Here is a 19700-nt window from a genome sequence, read left to right on the forward strand (position 1 = left end):
TTGTGGAAACAGGTCCTTAAAGGGAAGGTCCGTGCAGGATATAAAAAACAAACTGCACTTACCTGGGGCTTCTTCCAGCTCCTGGCAGTCGATCAGTGCCCTCTCCGCAGCTCCTCTCCCTCCCGGCGCCAGGTAAGTGCAGTTTGTTATCCCTAACCCCTAGACCCCCCTTTGTGTAAATATACATAATTTAATAAATTGTATATATTACATATATTGTGCTGTAACAATACCTAACCTTACTCTCATACAGAGCCCTCCCTGTACCTATCCCTAACCCCAGACCCCCTGGTGGTGCCTAACACTAAGACCCCCCTGGTGGTGCCAAACCTTAAGACCCCCTGTTGATTCATAACCCTAACCACCCCCCTGGTGGTGCCTAACCCTAACCACCCCCTGGTGGTATATATTGTACTGTAACTATACCTAACCCTACTCTCTCTCACACAGAATCCTCCCTGTACCTATCCCTAACCCCTAGACCCCCCTGGTGGTGCCTAACCCTAACCACCCCCTGGTGGTGTATATTGTACTGTAACTATACCTAACCCTACTCTCACACAGAACCCTCCCTGTACCTATCCCTAACCCCTAGACCCCCCTGGTGGTGCCTAACCCTAACCACCCCCTGGTGGTATATATTGTACTGTAACTATACCTAACCCTACTCTCACACAGAACCCTCCCTGTACCTAACCCTAACCCCTAGACCCCCCTGGTGGTGCCTAACCCTAACCACCCCCTGGTGGTGTATATTGTACTGTAACTATACCTAACCCTACTCTCACACAGAACCCTCCCTGTACCTATCCCTAACCCCTAGACCCCCCTGGTGGTGCCTAACCCTAACCACCCCCTAGTGGTGCCTAACCCTAGCCACCCCCCAGGTAGTGCCTAACCCTAACCACCCCCTGGTGGTGCCTAACCCTAACCACCCCCTAGTGGTGCCTAACCCTAACCACCCCCCTGGTAGTGCCTAACCCTAACCACCCCCTGGTGGTGCCTAACCCTAATCACCCCCTGGTGGTGCCTAACCCTAACCACCCCCTGGTGGTGCCTAACCCTAGCCACCCCCCCCCCGGTAGTGCCTAACCCTAACCACCCCCCCTGGTGGTGTCTAACCATAACCACTCCCCTGGTGGTGCCTAACCCTAACCACCCCCTGGTGGTATATATTGTACTGTAACTATACCTAACCCTACTCTCACACAGAACCCTCCCTGTACCTATCCCTAACCCCTAGACCCCCCTGGTGGTGCCTAACCCTAACCACCCCCTAGTGGTGCCTAACCCTAATCACCCCCCGGTAGTGCCTAACCCTAACCACCCCCCTGGTGGTGCCTAACCCTAACCACCCCCTAGTGGTGCCTAACCCTAACCATCCCCACTGCACAAACACCCTTACACACATTTTAACAATAATATATTTAATTCTTAAAATACTTCACTATAGATAACATGATAGAATAATGTATATATTAGTAATAGAATAGATAGCCTTACAATCACGTACGCATTAGAATTCTTAAAATAACGGAAATATTAAAAGCGATATATTAGTAAGTTAATACAACTATAATCGTCTCATTATAAGTGTGAAAAACAAAGTTAATACCAAAAGCGATGTATTTCTAATTATACGTATGAACACAAATTTTAAATGACAAAATAAGTGTAAATGAAAATGTACTTGTTACAGTCCTTTAAGTGAAATTTTAAAACGGGAAAATAAGTAAAAGCTCCTATAAGCAAAATTTAAAATCGAAAAATAAGTATAACACAAAGTCAAAACGAAAATTGTAATCGATATTTGTTATAAACCTTATTCTGTAAACGAAAACTTTTGTTAACACTGTTCCCTGCAGCCGCTATTCCTCGGGTGCCCTTTTTTCCTGTTGGGCGCCCAATTGCCGATATTTTGCATTGCAGTCTATGGCGGCGCCCTTTTTGTCCACTAGCCATGTGCGCCCTTTTTTACTGGCCCGCTGTGAAGCGCCGTCCAATAAGTTCTGAAGCATTTGGCTGATGAGCAGATATTGCCCGAAACACTTCTGAAGTCTTCCTGCTGCTTTTGTCAGCAGTCACATCATCAATAAATACAAGAGAACCAGTTCAATTGGCAGCCATACATGCCCACGCCATGACACTACCACCACCAGGCTTCACTGATGAGGTGGGATGGTTAGGATTCTTAGGATTCTTCTCTATACTCTTCTCATCCCATTACTCAGGTACAAGTTAATCTTTGTCTCATCTGTCCATAGGATGCTGTTCCAGAACTGTGAAGGCTTTTTTAGATGCCTTTTGGCGAACTCTAATCTGGCCTTCCTGTTTTTGAGGCTCACCAATGGTTTACATCTTGTGGTGAACCCTCTGTATTCACTCTGGTGAAGTCTTCTCTTGATTGTTGACTTTGACACACATACACCTACCTTGTGGAAAGTGTTCTTAATCTGGCCAACTGTTGTTTTCTTCACTAGGGAAATAATTCTTTGGTCATCCACCACAGTTGTTTTCTGTGGTCTTTCGGGTCTTTTGGTGTTGCTGAGCTCACCGGTGCATTTCTTCTTTTTGAGAATGTTCCAAACACTTGTTTTGGCCACGCCTTATGTTTTTGCTATCTCTCTGATGGGTTTGTTTTGATGTCTTGCTTCACTGATAATGACAGCTCTTTGGATCTAATTTTGAGAGTTGACAGCAACAGATTCCAAATGCAAATAGCACACTGGACCTTTTTTCTGCTCATTGTAATTGTGATAATGAGGGAATAACGCACACCTGGTCATGGAACAGCTGAGAAGCCAATTGTCCCATTACTTTTGCATCCCTTAACCTGCTGGGCGGTCTGGACGAGCTCAGCTCGTCCAGTACCGCCGGAGGCTGCCGCTCAGGCCCTGCTGGGCCGATTTGGCTGAAATAAAAAGCAGCACACGCAGCCGGCACTTTGCCAGCCGCGTGTGCTGCCTGATCGCCGCCGCTCTGCGGCGATTCGCCGCGAGCAGCGGCGAAAGAGGGCCCCCCTAGCCGCCTGAGCCCTGCGCAGCCGGAACAAAAAGTTCCGGCCAGCGCTAAGGGCTGGATCGGAGGCGGCTGACGTCACGACGTCGGCTGACGTCGATGACGTCACTCCGCTCGTCGCTATGGCGACGATATAAGCAAAACAAGGAAGGCCGCTCATTGCGGCCTTCCTTGTTTATTCTGGGCGCCGGAGGCGATCGGAAGATCGCCTCCGGAGCGCCCTCTAGTGGGCTTTCATGCAGCCAACTTTCAGTTGGCTGCATGAAATAGTTTTTTTTTTATTAAAAAAAAACCCTCCCGCAGCCTGCCTGGCGATCTTAATAGAACGCCAGGCAGGTTAAAGAGACTCTGAAAATCGCTTTTTACCTTTGAATCCACATGGGCATGTCTGCCCCTGCTAAAACACCGCTATCCCGCGGCTGAACGAGGGGTCTTTACCCCCCAAATCCCCTCCGTTGTTCCTGGGCAGCGCTTCCTGTTGAGGCAGGGCTAATGACTGTAGCTCTGCCTCTCAGCGCGTCTATCAGCCCTGATTGCCGCCTCTCTCCGCCCCTCTCCCTCTTCCTTCACTGAGAGGGGCGGGGGAGAGGCGGAGATCCGCCGGCTGATAGACACGCTGGGAGGCAGGGCTACAGCCATTATCCCTGCCTCCGTGAGCAGCGAAATCTATGACCAAGTTGGTCGGAGATTTTGCAGAAGGGGATTTGGGGGGGTAAAGACCCCTCGTTCAGCCGTGGGATAGCAGCGTTTTAGCAGGGGCCAGCATGCCCATGTGGATTATAAGGTAAAAAGCGTTTTTTAATGTCGCTTCAGAGTCTCTTTAACAAGTGTGAGGCACATATGCAAACTGCTGTAATTCCTACACCGTTCACCTCATTTGGACATAAATACCCTCAAATGAAAGCTGACAATCTGCAGTTAAAGCACATTGTGTTCATTTCAGTTCAAATCCATTGTGGTTGTGTAAAGAGCCAAAAATGTTAGAATTCTGTTGATGTTCCAATATTTATGGACCTGACTGTATGTTTAGAGTGTGGAAAATAGAAAAAAAAATGGCGTGGGGTCCCCCCTCTCGAGCCTCTTTAACCCCTTGTCCCCCATGCAGGCTGGGATAGCCAGAATGCCGAGCCCCGGCCGCATGGGGCTTCGCACCCTGAGCTATACTAGCCTGCATGGTCCCTGGTATGGCCGGCTCCGGGGGGGAGGTGCGGCCAAGCCCACGAGTTGTACTGCAGTGATGGGAACATTTATGGCCTAAATATTCCCATCACTGCAGTACAACTCGTTTCCCTCCTCACTGGATTCAGCTGCTGGCTCTGTCAATGCGGTGTGACCATTTCATCCCCAGGTGCTGCTATGGGGAGGCTAACAGTTTTTCTTGTCCAATCTCAGTTTAGTGGTGAGTGGAAAGCTTTTTAGAATGTACAGCCACCCATTTCTGATCCATTTATTAGCTTGTCTTGCAGAGAAGAGTTTCCTGTCTTTGTAAGAGATGAAGCATTGGAATGGACAGTATCCAGTCCTGCTGAGTGTTTGCCAATAATGTACTTTATTCTCTGTACAACCTGTCCCAGCCAGAGAAGCCATTAATATTCAGAGTGGGGAGAAAACTGCTGCTGTGTCTGAATATTATTATTAAATGCGCAGCGCGGTGGCGGAATCCATACAGGAAAGGACAACATAGTAAGATTGGCACAGAGCGCTTGTAACAGTCGTGTTTGTGGATAGAATGGTCCGGGTGGGCCGCAGGTATTTGTTATGTCATCTTTAGAGAGGAGTGCCCGTGTGCGATGGGCCCTGTAGCAATCCTCTGATAAGGCTTAGGCCTGGTTCACATTCGCGTTTTTTTGCGGATCGGAACCGGAACGTATACTGTACAAATGGAACGGATGTGAATGGATCCAATGTTAACCTACGGATCCATTCGCATGTGTCCGTTGGTGCGGATACGTTCCGTATGTTCCGGTCCACGGATCTAAAGAATCCAGCAGGCCCTAATTTTCCGGACCGTTCTGCCCATTCTGACCATTACTACCTTTACTCTAAGGGTTTCTGAAGAAATTCTTAGAGTAAAGGTAGTAATGGTCCATCTGTCAATCACTGGAAAAGAAAAACATTCACAAAATTCTCCCGCTATGTAAAGTGACTTATATGAGCAGGCATTGCCCTACAACATTCCATAACGTCTAGTGACTTATATGAGCAGGCATTGCCCTTCGATAACGTCTCTCTGGCTGGACCATCCAGAATTCACCTAAGAAGGTCCTGAGTAGATTCATAATGTAATAACAAAGATCCCTCCCATTACGCACTATTCACAAACAATAACATTAGATGGGAGATACGGGGGCTGGGGAGTCGACCTGGAACCTCTTCCTTCCTTCCTTATTCTACTTCCCTTTCAATCTCTGCCCACCTTATTTTCGGAGTGTCATGAGGTTACATATGATTGAAGACAGTGACAAGTGATTGCTTAGACAGATGTGATGTATTTGATATTGTTATTACATTGGGTATATTAAATATATGATGAACAATACATGCAATAATAAGATATATTGTATTGCTGTCAAATATTAATATACTGAATATACTCGCATATAAGCCGACCCGAGTATAAGCCACTTTTCCCTCAGAAACCGGGAAAAAGTGATTGACTCGCATATAAGCCCCTTACCCAGTATAGCCCCCTCCACAGTAGCCAGATGTTCCCCCAGTACAAGTCAGCCCCACTCCCCATAGTCAGATATGCCCCAAGGATGATACAGCTGTGCCTCAAGACACCACTAGATGGCGTCATAGATATGAGAGACAGCGATTGCCACACAGGAAAAATCCCTGATCATTGCACTGCTGACATGTTGCTGCACGCTCCGCTCCACAAGCCGGGGACACAGGAAGTCTTGAGCAGCGCACTCTGCACTCCATGTTACAGGGGATGGGGGCCCGGCCTCAGCAGGGAACCAGCTGGTAGGAGCAGGATCACTAGTGCATGAAGCTTTCACTCCTCTGCCAGTAACACAACCTGCTCCACCATCTGTTCTGCTCCACTGACTCGTATATAAGCCGAGGGGGTAACTTTTCAGCCCATGTTTTGTGCTGAAAAAATAGGCTTATATGCGAGTGTATACAGTATATATATAACACTCTGTACTGTACTGTACTACTCTGTTACCTACATTGATAAGTTAATGTTGTATGTTGCCCTACAGGCAGTTGGTATAAATTCAATAAAATGATTTGTTAGAAAAAAAAATCCTTTTTCTAAGTGCTGAAATCTCTGCAATGAGTCCCACATTTCCTAAGAGAACGTTACCATAACTGTTTTATTGATTTTGTTATTTTACTATCTCTAGAAAGGATGTTGAATTAACCCTTTTTCCTACAGGGTTAGCTAGAGTAAAATTTGCATATTTGCATGCTTATTGCGAATCGGTGGCAGCGACCTGGTCTCTATTTGAGACCAAAGATTATATCGATTGTACATACAATTGAAATTGTACTGTGTGTGTGGACTCCCCAACCAACCCAAAAGGTTACTTTGCCTGCAGTGCTGACTGCCTTCAGGATTCCCCCAGGGTCTGAGGCTGAATGGTAATCTGGTAAATGGGTGACGTCACCAGTATGACGGGTGGATGTTTATTCTGACTTTTCATGTTCAGTGCAGGTTTGTTCTTCATTCTTCATATGTCTCCAGTGAAGCTGTGAGCAGGCAGGAGATCTTATTGCTTACAATGGGCATTCCTGATCCTTTTGGATGACAGTCTACAGTTTCTGCCAAGTTGGAAAATACTTGACCAATTACCATAGTGTAGTTCCTGCAATTGCAGCCAGGAGACCCTCTTGCCCTTCCCTCTCCATAGGACAGAACTTACTGCCTGTGCCCTGCAGGGAGACACACATAATAATACTCTCTATATTACCTTACAACTGTTTTATTTCAGATTATAGCTCCCTGTCCAGTGCCGCTAACTAATATTTCCTTTCTCTGTTTCTTATTTCCAGGTGTATGCTTCAGAATGGTAAGACTTTATGGGGTTTCATGATTTAGCATTTCACATAATCATACATAACATGTTATCCCCGCACTAACTCTCTCAGCTGAGCAGCTTCCGCAGCCCTCCCTTATGTGCCCCCCCCCCCCCCTTAAATTGTAAGCCTTTTGAAGAAGCAGGGGGACCTCATCATCATCAGAAACAGCTGGTGGCAGTGTCCGGCGCCATGTATCGCCACCTATGGACAGCCAGCCAACATGCCCTTCAACGTCAGTTGCTGACGCCATTACCAAAGTGCCATCATCCCAGGGCTCAGCGGTGTGGAGTTTTTTGTGTGTGTCTGCCTCAGATGAGAGCAATGCCTTCTGTACTATCTGCAATCAAAGATTGAGTCGTGGAAAGGCCAAGACCCACATAGGGACAACTGCCTTACGAAGACACATGGAGAAAAAGCACAAACTGCAATGGGAAGACCACCTGAGGGAAAGCAGCACACAAATGCTAAGCCACCCTCCTTCTCCTCTTCCTCCTTCAGGTGCATCATCTTCAGCCGCTTTCTCCCTTGCACCTTCACAACCACCCTCCACTCCGAGACATGAGAGAACCACGGTCCTGGGACCCACACAGGAAGGCTATTCCTGGAACTGCCAGTGCAACACCTCACTCAGGTCACCTCCCTGAGGAATGAGCAAACAAAGAGTGAAGAGGTGGCACTCAAAAGGCTTTGCTGTTTAGAGCATGTATTGAGAAACAAAGCAACACTACATGTTACGAACCATCACGGTTCTTCATCAGGTGTATAATGCACCAAACATCGCATCCTCCATTTATAATACTTCGGACCACGCCCCTTAATCAGGGGGCGTGGTAGGCACTAGCTAGACATAGGCCACTCCTTCGCTAATTAGATGCAAGCACCACACAAGTTATAAAGATATAAATCGCATTACATACAAACACATGCTATCCAACCTTTACTCTGAAATATTAATACTGTCAAAAAAACTTAAATGAATGTTATATTAATTTTAAAACATGCATATTCTAGGGTATTCCCATATGGGCTGCCCTCATCTCAGTACAACAACTGACCGTACTCCTAGGGCACTCCGGAACGGCTACCTGTGAACACCAGGCTGTAAAAAAAGGGAAGAACGATATAACGATATGCCTAGAAACCCAATAAGTTATTCTCAAACTTTATATATCCCAGTTATAAAAAAAACATTTCCACTGCGTATGTTCATTCCTTCCTCTAGGATGTATAACATCCAGAAAGTTGATCCAGCAGGCTTCCTTTTGAAGCAACAGTTTTTCTTTATCGCCCCCTCCAGACTTGGGATCTATGCTGTCCAATACCAACCAATGTAGCTGTGGGGCTCTTGCCTCACTAAAGTGCCTAGCCACCGAAGTCTCATATCTACTGTCTCCGTCTAGAAATTTACCAATCAATCACTTGTGCTCCTGTATGCGCACTTTCACTGCACACTTGGTCATTCCTACGTACATCATGCTGCACGGGCACTTCAATCCGTAGACTACATGTGTGCTGGTGCAAGAATACCTGCCCCGATACATGCTCTAAACAGCAAAGCCTTTTGAGTGCCGCCTCTTCACTCTTTGTATCCTCCACCTCCTCCACTCCACCTCTGCCCTTGAGCACTTTCTGCTCCTCTGCCCACAGCAGCAGCCAGGTGTCCGTGAGGGAAATCTGTGAGCGGAGGAAGCCAATGTCTGCCAGTCACCCCCTTGCCCAGCGTCTGACAGCTGGCTTGGCGGAACTGTTAGCTCACCAGCTGTTACCATACCAGCTCGTGGACTCTGAGGCCTTCCGAAAATTTGTGGCACCCCCTGCCACCAGCGCCTCCCAGTGACCGTGGATCACACCGTGCTCACACTCCATGGATACACACCACGCCCCCTGCCACCAGCGCCTCCCAGTGACCGTGGATCACACCGTGCTCACACTCCATGGATACACTCCACACCCCCTGCCACCAGCACCTCCCAGCGCCATGGATACACTCCACACCCCCTGCCACCAGCGCCTCCCAGTGACCGTGGATCACACCGTGCTCACACTCCATGGATACATTCCACACCCCCTGCCACCAGCGCCTCCCAGTGACCGTGGATCACACCGTGCTCACACTCCATGGATACACTCCACACCCCCTGCCACCAGCGCCTCCCAGCGCCATGGATACACTCCACACCCCCTGCCACCAGCGCCTCCCAGTGACCGTGGATCACACCGTGCTCACACTCCATGGATACACTCCACACCCCCTGCCACCAGCGCCTCCCAGTGACCGTGGATCACACCGTGCTCACACTCCATGGATACACACCACAACCCCTGCCACCAGCTCCTCCCAGTGACCGGGGATCACACCGTGCTCACACTCCATGGATACTCTCCACACCCCCTGCCACCAGCGCCTCCCAGTGACCGTGGATCACACCGTGCTCACACTCCATGAATACACACCACAACCCCTGCCACCAGCGCCTCCCAGTGACCGTGGATCACACCGTGCTCACACTCCATGGATACACACCACGCCCCCTGCCACCAGCGCCTCCCAGTGACCGTGGATCACACCGTGCTCACACTCCATGGATACACACCACAACCCCTGCCACCAGCGCCTCCCAGTGACCGTGGATCACACCGTGCTCACACTCCATGGATACACTCCACACCCCCTGCCACCAGCGCCTCCCAGTGACCGTGGATCACACCGTGCTCACACTCCATGGATACACTTCACACCCCCTGCCACCAGCTCCTCCCAGTAACCGAGGATCACACCGTGCTCACACTCCATGGATACACTCCACACCCCCTGCCACCAGCTCCTCCCAGTAACCGAGGATCACACCGTGCTCACACTCCATGGATACACTCCACACCCACTGCCACCACCTCCTCCCAGTGACGGAGGATCACACAGTGCTCACACTCCATGGATACACTCCACACCCCCTGCCACCAGCTCCTCCCAGTGACCGAGGATCACACCGTGCTCACACTCCATGGATACACTCCACACCCCCTGCCACCAGCTCCTCCCAGTGACCGAGGATCACACCGTGCTCACACTCCATGGATACACTCCACACCCCCTGCCACCAGCGCCTCCCAGTGACCAAGGATCACACCGTGCTCACACTCCATGGATACACTCCACACCCCCTGCCACCAGCGCCTCCCAGTGACCGTGAATCACACCGTGCTCACACTCCATGAATACACTCCACGCCCCCTGCCACCAACTCCTCCCAGTAACCGAGGATCACACCATGCTCACACTCCATGGATACACTCCACACCCCCTGCCACCAGTGCCTCCCAGTGACCATGGATCACACCGTGCTCACACTCCATGGATACACTCCACACCCCCTGCCACCAGCGCCTCCCAGTAACCGTGGATCACACCGTGCTCACACTCCATGGATACACTCCACACCCCCTGCCACCAGCGCCTCCCAGTGACCAAGGATCACACCGTGCTCACACTCCATGGATACACTCCACACCTCCTGCCACCAGCTCCTCCCAGTGACCGAGGATCACACCATGCTCACACTCCATGGATACACTCCACACCCCCTGCCACCAGCACCTCCCAGTGACCATGAATCACACCGTGCTCACACTCCATGGATACACTCCACGCCCCCTGCCACCAGCGCCTCCCAGTGACCGTGGATCACACCATGCTCACACTCCATGGATACACTCCACACCCCCTGCCACCAGCGCCTCCCAGTGACCGAGGATCACACCGTGCTCACACTCCATGGATACACTCCACGCCCCCTGCCACCTCCCAGTGACCGTGGATCACACCGTGCTCATACTCCATGGATACACTCCACGCCCCCTGCCACCAACTCCTCCCAGTAACCGAGGATCACACCATGCTCACACTCCATGGATACACTCCACACCCCCTGCCACCAGTGCCTCCCAGTGACCATGGATCACACCGTGCTCACACTCCATGGATACACTCCACATCCCCTGCCACCAGCGCCTCCCAGTAACCGTGGATCACACCGTGCTCACACTCCATGGATACACTCCACGCCCCCTGCCACCAGCGCCTCCCAGTGACCGTGGATCACACCGTGCTCACACTCCATGGATACACTCCACACCCCCTGCCACCAGTGCCTCCCAGTGACCAAGGATCACACCGTGCTCACACTCCATGGATACACTCCACACCTCCTGCCACCAGCTCCTCCCAGTGACCGAGGATCACACCATGCTCACACTCCATGGATACACTCCACACCCCCTGCCACCAGCACCTCCCAGTGACCATGAATCACACCGTGCTCACACTCCATGGATACACTCCACGCCCCCTGCCACCAGCGCCTCCCAGTGACCGTGGATCACACCATGCTCACACTCCATGGATACACTCCACACCCCCTGCCACCAGCGCCTCCCAGTGACCGAGGATCACACCGTGCTCACACTCCATGGATACACTCCACGCCCCCTGCCACCAGCGCCTCCCAGTGACCGTGGATCACACCGTGCTCACACTCCATGGATACACTCCAAACCCCCTACCACCAGCGCCTCCCAGTGACCGAGGTTGACACCGTGCTCACACTCCATGGATACACTCCACGCCTCCTGCCACCAGCTCCTCCCAGTGACCGAGGATCACACAGTGCTCACACTCCATGGATACACTCCACACCCCCTGCCACCAGTGCCTCCCAGTGACCGAGGATCACACCGTGCTCACACTCCATGGATACACTCCACACCCCCTGCCACCAGCGCCTCCCAGTGACCGTGAATCACACCGTGCTCACACTCCATGGATACACTCCACGCCCCCTGCCACCAGCGCCTCCCAGTGACCGAGGATCACACTGTGCTCAAACTCCATGGATACACACCACACTCCCTGCCACCAGCGCCTCCCAGTGACCGAGGATCACACCGTGCTCACACTCCATGGATACACTCCACACCCCCTGCCACCAGCGCCTCCCAGTGACCAAGGATCACACCGTGCTCACACTCCATGGATACACTCCACACCTCCTGCCACCAGCTCCTCCCAGTGACCGAGGATCACACCATGCTCACACTCCATGAATACACTCCACACCCCCTGCCACCAGCGCCTCCCAGTGACCATGGATCACACCGTGCTCACACTCCATGGATACACACCACACCCCCTGCCACCAGCTCCTCCCAGTAACCGAGGATCACACCATGCTCACACTCCATGGAACACTCCACACCCCCTGCCACCAGCTCCTCCCAGTGACCGAGGATCACACCGTGCTCACACTCCATGGATACACTCCACACCCCCTGCCACCAGCACCTCCCAGTGACCATGGATCACACCGTGCTCACACTCCATGGATACACTCCACACCCCCTGCCACCAGCTCCTCCCAGTAACCGAGGATCACACCGTGCTCACACTTCATGGATACACTCCACACCCCCTGCCACCAGCTCCTCCCAGTGACCGTGGATCACACCATGCTCACACTCCATGGATACACTCCACACCCCCTGCCACCACCGCCTCCCAGTGACCATGGATCACACCGTGCTCACACTCCATGGAAACACTCCACACCCCCTGCCACCACCGCCTCCCAGTGACCATGGATCACACCGTGCTCACACTCCATGGATACACTCCACACCCCCTGCCACCAGCGCCTCCCAGTGACTGTGAATCACACCGTGCTCACACTCCATGGATACACTCCACGCCCCCTGCCACCATCTCCTCCCAGTAACCGAGGATCACACCGTGCTCACACTCCATGGATACACTCCACGCCCCCTGCCACCAGCGCCTCCCAGTAACCAAGGATCACACCGTGCTCACACTCCATGGATACACTCCACACCCACTGCCACCAGCTCCTCCCAGTGACCGAGGATCACACCGTGCTCACACTCCATGGATACACTCCACACCCCCTGCCACCAGCGCCTCCCAGTGACCGAGGATCACACCGTGCTCACACTCCATGGATACACTCCACACCCCCTGCCACCAGCGCCTCCCAGTAACCGTGGATCACACCGTGCTCACACTCCATGGATACACACCACACCCCCTGCCACCAGCGCCTCCCAGTGACCATGGGTCACACCGTGCTCACACTCCATGGATACACTCCACACCCCCTGCCACCAGCTCCTCCCAGTAACCGAGGATCACACCGTGCTCACACTCCATGGATACACTCCACGCCCCCTGCCACCAGCGCCTCCCAGTGACCGTGGATCACACCGTGCTCACACTCCATGGATACACACCACACCCCCTGCCACCAGCTCCTCCCAGTAACCGAGGATCACACCGTGCTCATACTCCATGGATACACTCCACACCCCCTGCCACCAGCGCCTCCCAGTGACCATGGATCACACCGTGCTCACTCTCCATGGATACACACCACACCCCCTGCCACCAGCGCCTCCCAGTGACTATGGATCACACCGTGCTCACACTCCATGGATACACTCCACACCCCCTGCCACCAGCGCCTCCCAGTGACCGAGGATCACACCGTGCTCACACTCCATGGATACACTCCACGCCCCCTGCCACCAGCGCCTCCCAGTGACCGAGGATCACACCGTGCTCAAACTCCATGGATACACACCACACCCCCTGCCACCAGCGCCTCCCAGTGACCATGGATCACACCGTGCTCACACTCCATGGATACACTCCACACCCCCTGCCACCAGCTCCTCCCAGTAACCGAGGATCACACCGTGCTCACACTCCATGGATACACTCCACACCCCCTGCCACCAGCGCCTCCCAGTGACCGTGAATCACACCGTGCTCACACTCCATGGATACACTCCACACCCCCTGCCACCAGCGCCTCCCAGTGACCGTGGATCACACCGAGCTCACACTCCATGGATACACTCCACACCCCCTGCCACCAGCGCCTCCCAGTGACCGAGGATCACACCGTGCTCACACTCCATGGATACACTCCACACCCCCTGCCACCAGCTCCTCCCAGTAACCGTGGATCACACCGTGCTCACACTCCATGGATACACTCCACACCCCCTGCCACCAGCTCCTCCCAGTGACCGAGGATCACACAGTGCTCACACTCCATGGATACACTCCACACTCCCTCCCACCAGCTCCTCCCAGTGACCGAGGATCACACCGTGCTCACACTCCATGGATACACTCCACACCCCCTGCCACCAGCTCCTCCCAGTGACCGAGGATCACACAGTGCTCACACTCCATGGATACACTCCACACCCCCTGCCACCACCTCCTCCCAGTAACCGAGGATCACACCGTGCTCACACTCCATGGATACACACCACACCCCCTGCCACCAGCTCCTCCCAGTGACCGAGGATCACACCGTGCTCACACTCCATGGATACACTCCACACCCCCTGCCACCAGCTCCTCCCAGTGACCGAGGATCACACCGTGCTCACACTCCATGGATACACTCCACACCCCCTGCCACCAGCGCCTCCCAGTGACCGAGGATCACACCGTGCTCACACTCCATGGATACACTCCACACCCCCTGCCACCAGCTCCTCCCAGTGACCGAGGATCACACCGTGCTCACACTCCATGGATACACTCCACACCCCCTGCCACCAGCTCCTGCCAGTGACCGAGGATCACACCGTGCTCACACTCCATGGATACACTCCACACCCCCTGCCACCAGCGCCTCCCAGTAACCGTGGATCACACCGTGCTCACACTCCATGGATACACACCACACCCCCTGCCACCAGCGCCTCCCAGTGACCGTGGATCACACCGTGCTCACACTCCATGGATACACACCACACCCCCTGCCACCAGCTCCTCCCAGTAACCGAGGATCACACCGTGCTCATACTCCATGGATACACTCCACACCCCCTGCCACCAGCGCCTCCCAGTGACCATGGATCACACCGTGCTCACTCTCCATGGATACACACCACACCCCCTGCCACCAGTGCCTCCCAGTGACCGTGGATCACACCGAGCTCACACTCCATGGATACACTCCACACCCCCTGCCACCAGCGCCTCCCAGTGACCGAGGATCACACCGTGCTCACACTCCATGGATACACTCCACACCCCCTGCCACCAGCTCCTCCCAGTAACCGTGGATCACACCGTGCTCACACTCCATGGATACACTCCACACCCCCTGAAACCAGCTCCTCCCAGTGACCGAGGATCACACAGTGCTCACACTCCATGGATACACTCCACACCCCCTGCCACCAGCGCCTCCCAGTGACCATGGATCACACCGTGCTCACACTCCATGGATACACTCCACACCCCCTGCCACCAGCTCCTCCCAGTAACCGAGGATCACACCGTGCTCACACTCCATGGATACACTCCACACCCCCTGCCACCAGCGCCTCCCAGTGACCGTGAATCACACCGTGCTCACACTCCATGGATACACTCCACACCCCCTGCCACCAGCGCCTCCCAGTGACCGTGGATCACACCGAGCTCACACTCCATGGATACACTCCACACCCCCTGCCACCAGCGCCTCCCAGTGACCGAGGATCACACCGTGCTCACACTCCATGGATACACTCCACACCCCCTGCCACCAGCTCCTCCCAGTAACCGTGGATCACACCGTGCTCACACTCCATGGATACACTCCACACCCCCTGCCACCAGCTCCTCCCAGTGACCGAGGATCACACAGTGCTCACACTCCATGGATACACTCCACACTCCCTCCCACCAGCTCCTCCCAGTGACCGAGGATCACACCGTGCTCACACTCCATGGATACACTCCACACCCCCTGCCACCAGCTCCTCCCAGTGACCGAGGTTAACACAGTGCTCACACTCCATGGATACACTCCACACCCCCTGCCACCACCTCCTCCCAGTAACCGAGGATCACACCGTGCTCACACTCCATGGATACACACCACACCCCCTGCCACCAGCTCCTCCCAGTGACCGAGGATCACACCGTGCTCACACTCCATGGATACACTCCACACCCCCTGCCACCAGCTCCTCCCAGTGACCGAGGATCACACCGTGCTCACACTCCATGGATACACTCCACACCCCCTGCCACCAGCGCCTCCCAGTGACCGAGGATCACACCGTGCTCACACTCCATGGATACACTCCACACCCCCTGCCACCAGCTCCTCCCAGTGACCGAGGATCACACCGTGCTCACACTCCATGGATACACTCCACACCCCCTGCCACCAGCTCCTCCCAGTGACCGAGGATCACACCGTGCTCACACTCCATGGATACACTCCACACCCCCTGCCACCAGCGCCTCCCAGTAACCGTGGATCACACCGTGCTCACACTCCATGGATACACACCACACCCCCTGCCACCAGCGCCTCCCAGTGACCATGGATCACACCGTGCTCACACTCCATGGATACACTCCACACCCCCTGCCACCAGCTCCTCCCAGTAACCGAGGATCACACCGTGCTCACACTCCATGGATACACTCCACGCCCCCTGCCACCAGCGCCTCCCAGTGACCGTGGATCACACCGTGCTCACACTCCATGGATACACACCACACCCCCTGCCACCAGCTCCTCCCAGTAACCGAGGATCACACCGTGCTCATACTCCATGGATACACTCCACACCCCCTGCCACCAGCGCCTCCCAGTGACCATGGATCACACCGTGCTCACTCTCCATGGATACACACCACACCCCCTGCCACCAGCGCCTCCCAGTGACCGTGGATCACACCGAGCTCACACTCCATGGATACACTCCACACCCCCTGCCACCAGCGCCTCCCAGTGACCGAGGATCACACCGTGCTCACACTCCATGGATACACTCCACACCCCCTGCCACCAGCTCCTCCCAGTAACCGTGGATCACACCGTGCTCACACTCCATGGATACACTCCACACCCCCTGCCACCAGCTCCTCCCAGTGACCGAGGATCACACAGTGCTCACACTCCATGGATACACTCCACACCCCCTGCCACCAGCTCCTCCCAGTGACCGAGGATCACACCGTGCTCACACTCCATGGATACACTCCACACCCCCTGCCACCAGCTCCTCCCAGTGACCGAGGATCACACAGTGCTCACACTCCATGGATACACTCCACACCCCCCTGCCACCAACTCCTCCCAGTAACCGAGGATCACACCATGCTCACACTCCATGGATACACTCCACACCCCCTTCCACCAGCTCCTCCCAGTGACCGAGGATCACACAGTGCTCACACTCCATGGATACACTCCACACCCCCCTGCCACCAACTCCTCCCAGTAACCGAGGATCACACCGTGCTCACACTCCATGGATACACTCCACACCCCCCTGCCACCAACTCCTCCCAGTAACCGAGGATCACACCGTGCTCACACTCCATGGATACACTCCACACCCCCTGCCACCAGCATCTCACCGGATCTAAACCACTTCAGTCTGCAGGCGGACCAGGTGCTTTACTGTAAACTCCTTGACCTTGATGGTGTGTGGTATACAGGCTCATCGGAGTTTAATCGCTCTGTGTAGCCCCCTAGATCAGTATCCACATCCCATCTTCATCTCTCCGAGCTCAGCTATCTGGGAATACTCACAGAAAACTTGACATAGGTTCATCAGACCCCTACAAGATCTTCTAAAAAAATTAGCATATTGTGATGAAGTTCATTATTTTCTGTAATGTACTGATAAACATTAGACTTTCATATATTTTAGATTCATTACACACAACTGAAGTAGTTCAAAGCCTTTTATTGTTATAATATTGATGATTTTGGCATACAGCTCATGAGAACCCAAAATTCCTATCGCAAAAAATTAGCATATCACGAAAAGGTTCTCTAAACGAGCTATTATCCTAATCATCTGAATCAACTAATTAACTCTAAACACCTGCAAAAGATTCCTGAGGCTTTTAAAAACTCCCAGCCTGGTTCATTACTCAAAACCGCAATCATGGGTAAGACTGCCGACCTGACTGCTGTCCAGAAGGCCATCATTGACACCCTCAAGCAAGAGGGTAAGACACAGAAAGACATTTCTGAACGAATAGGCTGTTCCCAGAGTGCTGTATCAAGGCACCTCAGTGGGAAGTCTGTGGGAAGGAAAAAGTGTGGCAGAAAACGCTGCACAACGAGAAGATGTGACTGGACCCTGAGGAAGATTGTGGAGAAGGACCGATTCCAGACCTTGGGGGACCTGCGGAAGCAGTGGACTGAGTCTGGAGTAGAAACATCCAGAGCCACCGTGTACAGGCGTGTGCAGGAAATGGGCTACAGGTGCCGCATTCCCCAGGTCAAGCCACTTTTGAACCAGAAACAGCGGCAGAAGCGACTGACCTGGGCTACAGAGAAGCAGCACTGGACTGTTGCTCAGTGGTCCAAAGTACTTTTTTCAGATGAAAGCAACATTTGCATGTCATTCGGAAATCAAGGTGCCAGAGTCTGGAGAAAGACTGGGGAGAGGGAAATGCCAAAATGCCTGAAGTCCAGTGTCAAGTACAGGTCAGGCGCTTCTGCCGCTGTTTCTGGTTCAAAAGTGGCTTGACCTGGGGAATGCGGCACCTGTAGCCCATTTCCTGCACACGCCTGTACACGGTGGCTCTGGATGTTTCTACTCCAGACTCAGTCCACTGCTTCCGCAGGTCCCTCAAGGTCCGGAATCGGTCCTTCTCCACAATCTTCCTCAGGGTCCGGTCACCTCTTCTCGTTGTGCAGCGTTTTCTGCCACACTTTTTCCTTCCCACAGACTTCCCACTGAGGTGCCTTGATACAGCACTCTGGGAACAGCCTATTCGTTCAGAAATTTCTTTCTGTGTCTTACCCTCTTGCTTGAGGGTGTCAATGATGGCCTTCTGGACAGCAGTCAGGTCGGCAGTCTTACCCATGATTGCGGTTTTGAGTAATGAACCAGGCTGGGAGTTTTTAAAAGCCTCAGGAATCTTTTGCAGCTGTTTAGAGATAATTAGTTGATTCAGATGATTAGGTTAATAGCTCGTTTAGAGAACCTTTTCATGATATGCTAATTTTTTGAGATAGGAATTTTGGGTTTTCATGAGCTGTATGCCAAACTCATCAATAAGAAAAACAATAAAAGGCTTTGAACTACTTCAGTTGTGTGTAATGAATCTAAAATATATGAAAGTCTAATGTTTATCAGTACATTACAGAAAAGAATGAACTTTATCACAATATGCAAATTTTTTGAGAAGATCCTGTATATTATTTTTTAGAATTTTTGTTCTGGCATCCTTCTGAAAAGATTCTCCCCAGCAGGGGGCCTCATAGCAACAAGAGGGTCTGACCATTTCCTATTATAGGCATACCTTTATTGAGTAGTTAGCTTATGATTGGAGGTAGGTTCTGCTAGTACAGAGGTTCTGAGATGTTTCTGTATTCTCTCTCCCTGCAGTACACAGAAGATGAAGCCCGGAAGCTTGGGGTGGTTGGATGGGTGAAAAACACTAGACAGGGGACAGTCGTAGGCCAAGTACAGGGTCCTGAAGACAAAGTGAACTCTATGTAAGTACTCAGATATTTCTTGGATCAGACACATGGTTCTTTTTAGCTGTATTTAAAAGAACAATATTTCAAGTGAATTATGCATGAAAAATA

General features: G+C 52.9%; 1 protein-coding gene across 2 annotated transcripts in view; it reads left to right on the plus strand.

Annotated features, from left to right (window-relative positions):
• ACYP2 (acylphosphatase 2) overlaps positions 1-19700 on the plus strand; it is a 301455-nt gene that overhangs the window by 13097 nt on the left and 268658 nt on the right. For both annotated transcript variants that reach the window (XM_068279728.1, XM_068279727.1), the window contains exons 2-3: positions 7024-7040; positions 19498-19607. In XM_068279728.1, coding sequence (XP_068135829.1) covers positions 7038-7040; positions 19498-19607 — 113 coding nt within the window. In that variant the 5' untranslated portion in view covers positions 7024-7037. The remainder of the gene's footprint in view (positions 1-7023; positions 7041-19497; positions 19608-19700) is intronic.

Source organism: Hyperolius riggenbachi, chromosome 4 (genome assembly GCF_040937935.1).
Source record: "Hyperolius riggenbachi isolate aHypRig1 chromosome 4, aHypRig1.pri, whole genome shotgun sequence".
NCBI classification, from domain to species: Eukaryota; Metazoa; Chordata; class Amphibia; order Anura; family Hyperoliidae; genus Hyperolius; species Hyperolius riggenbachi.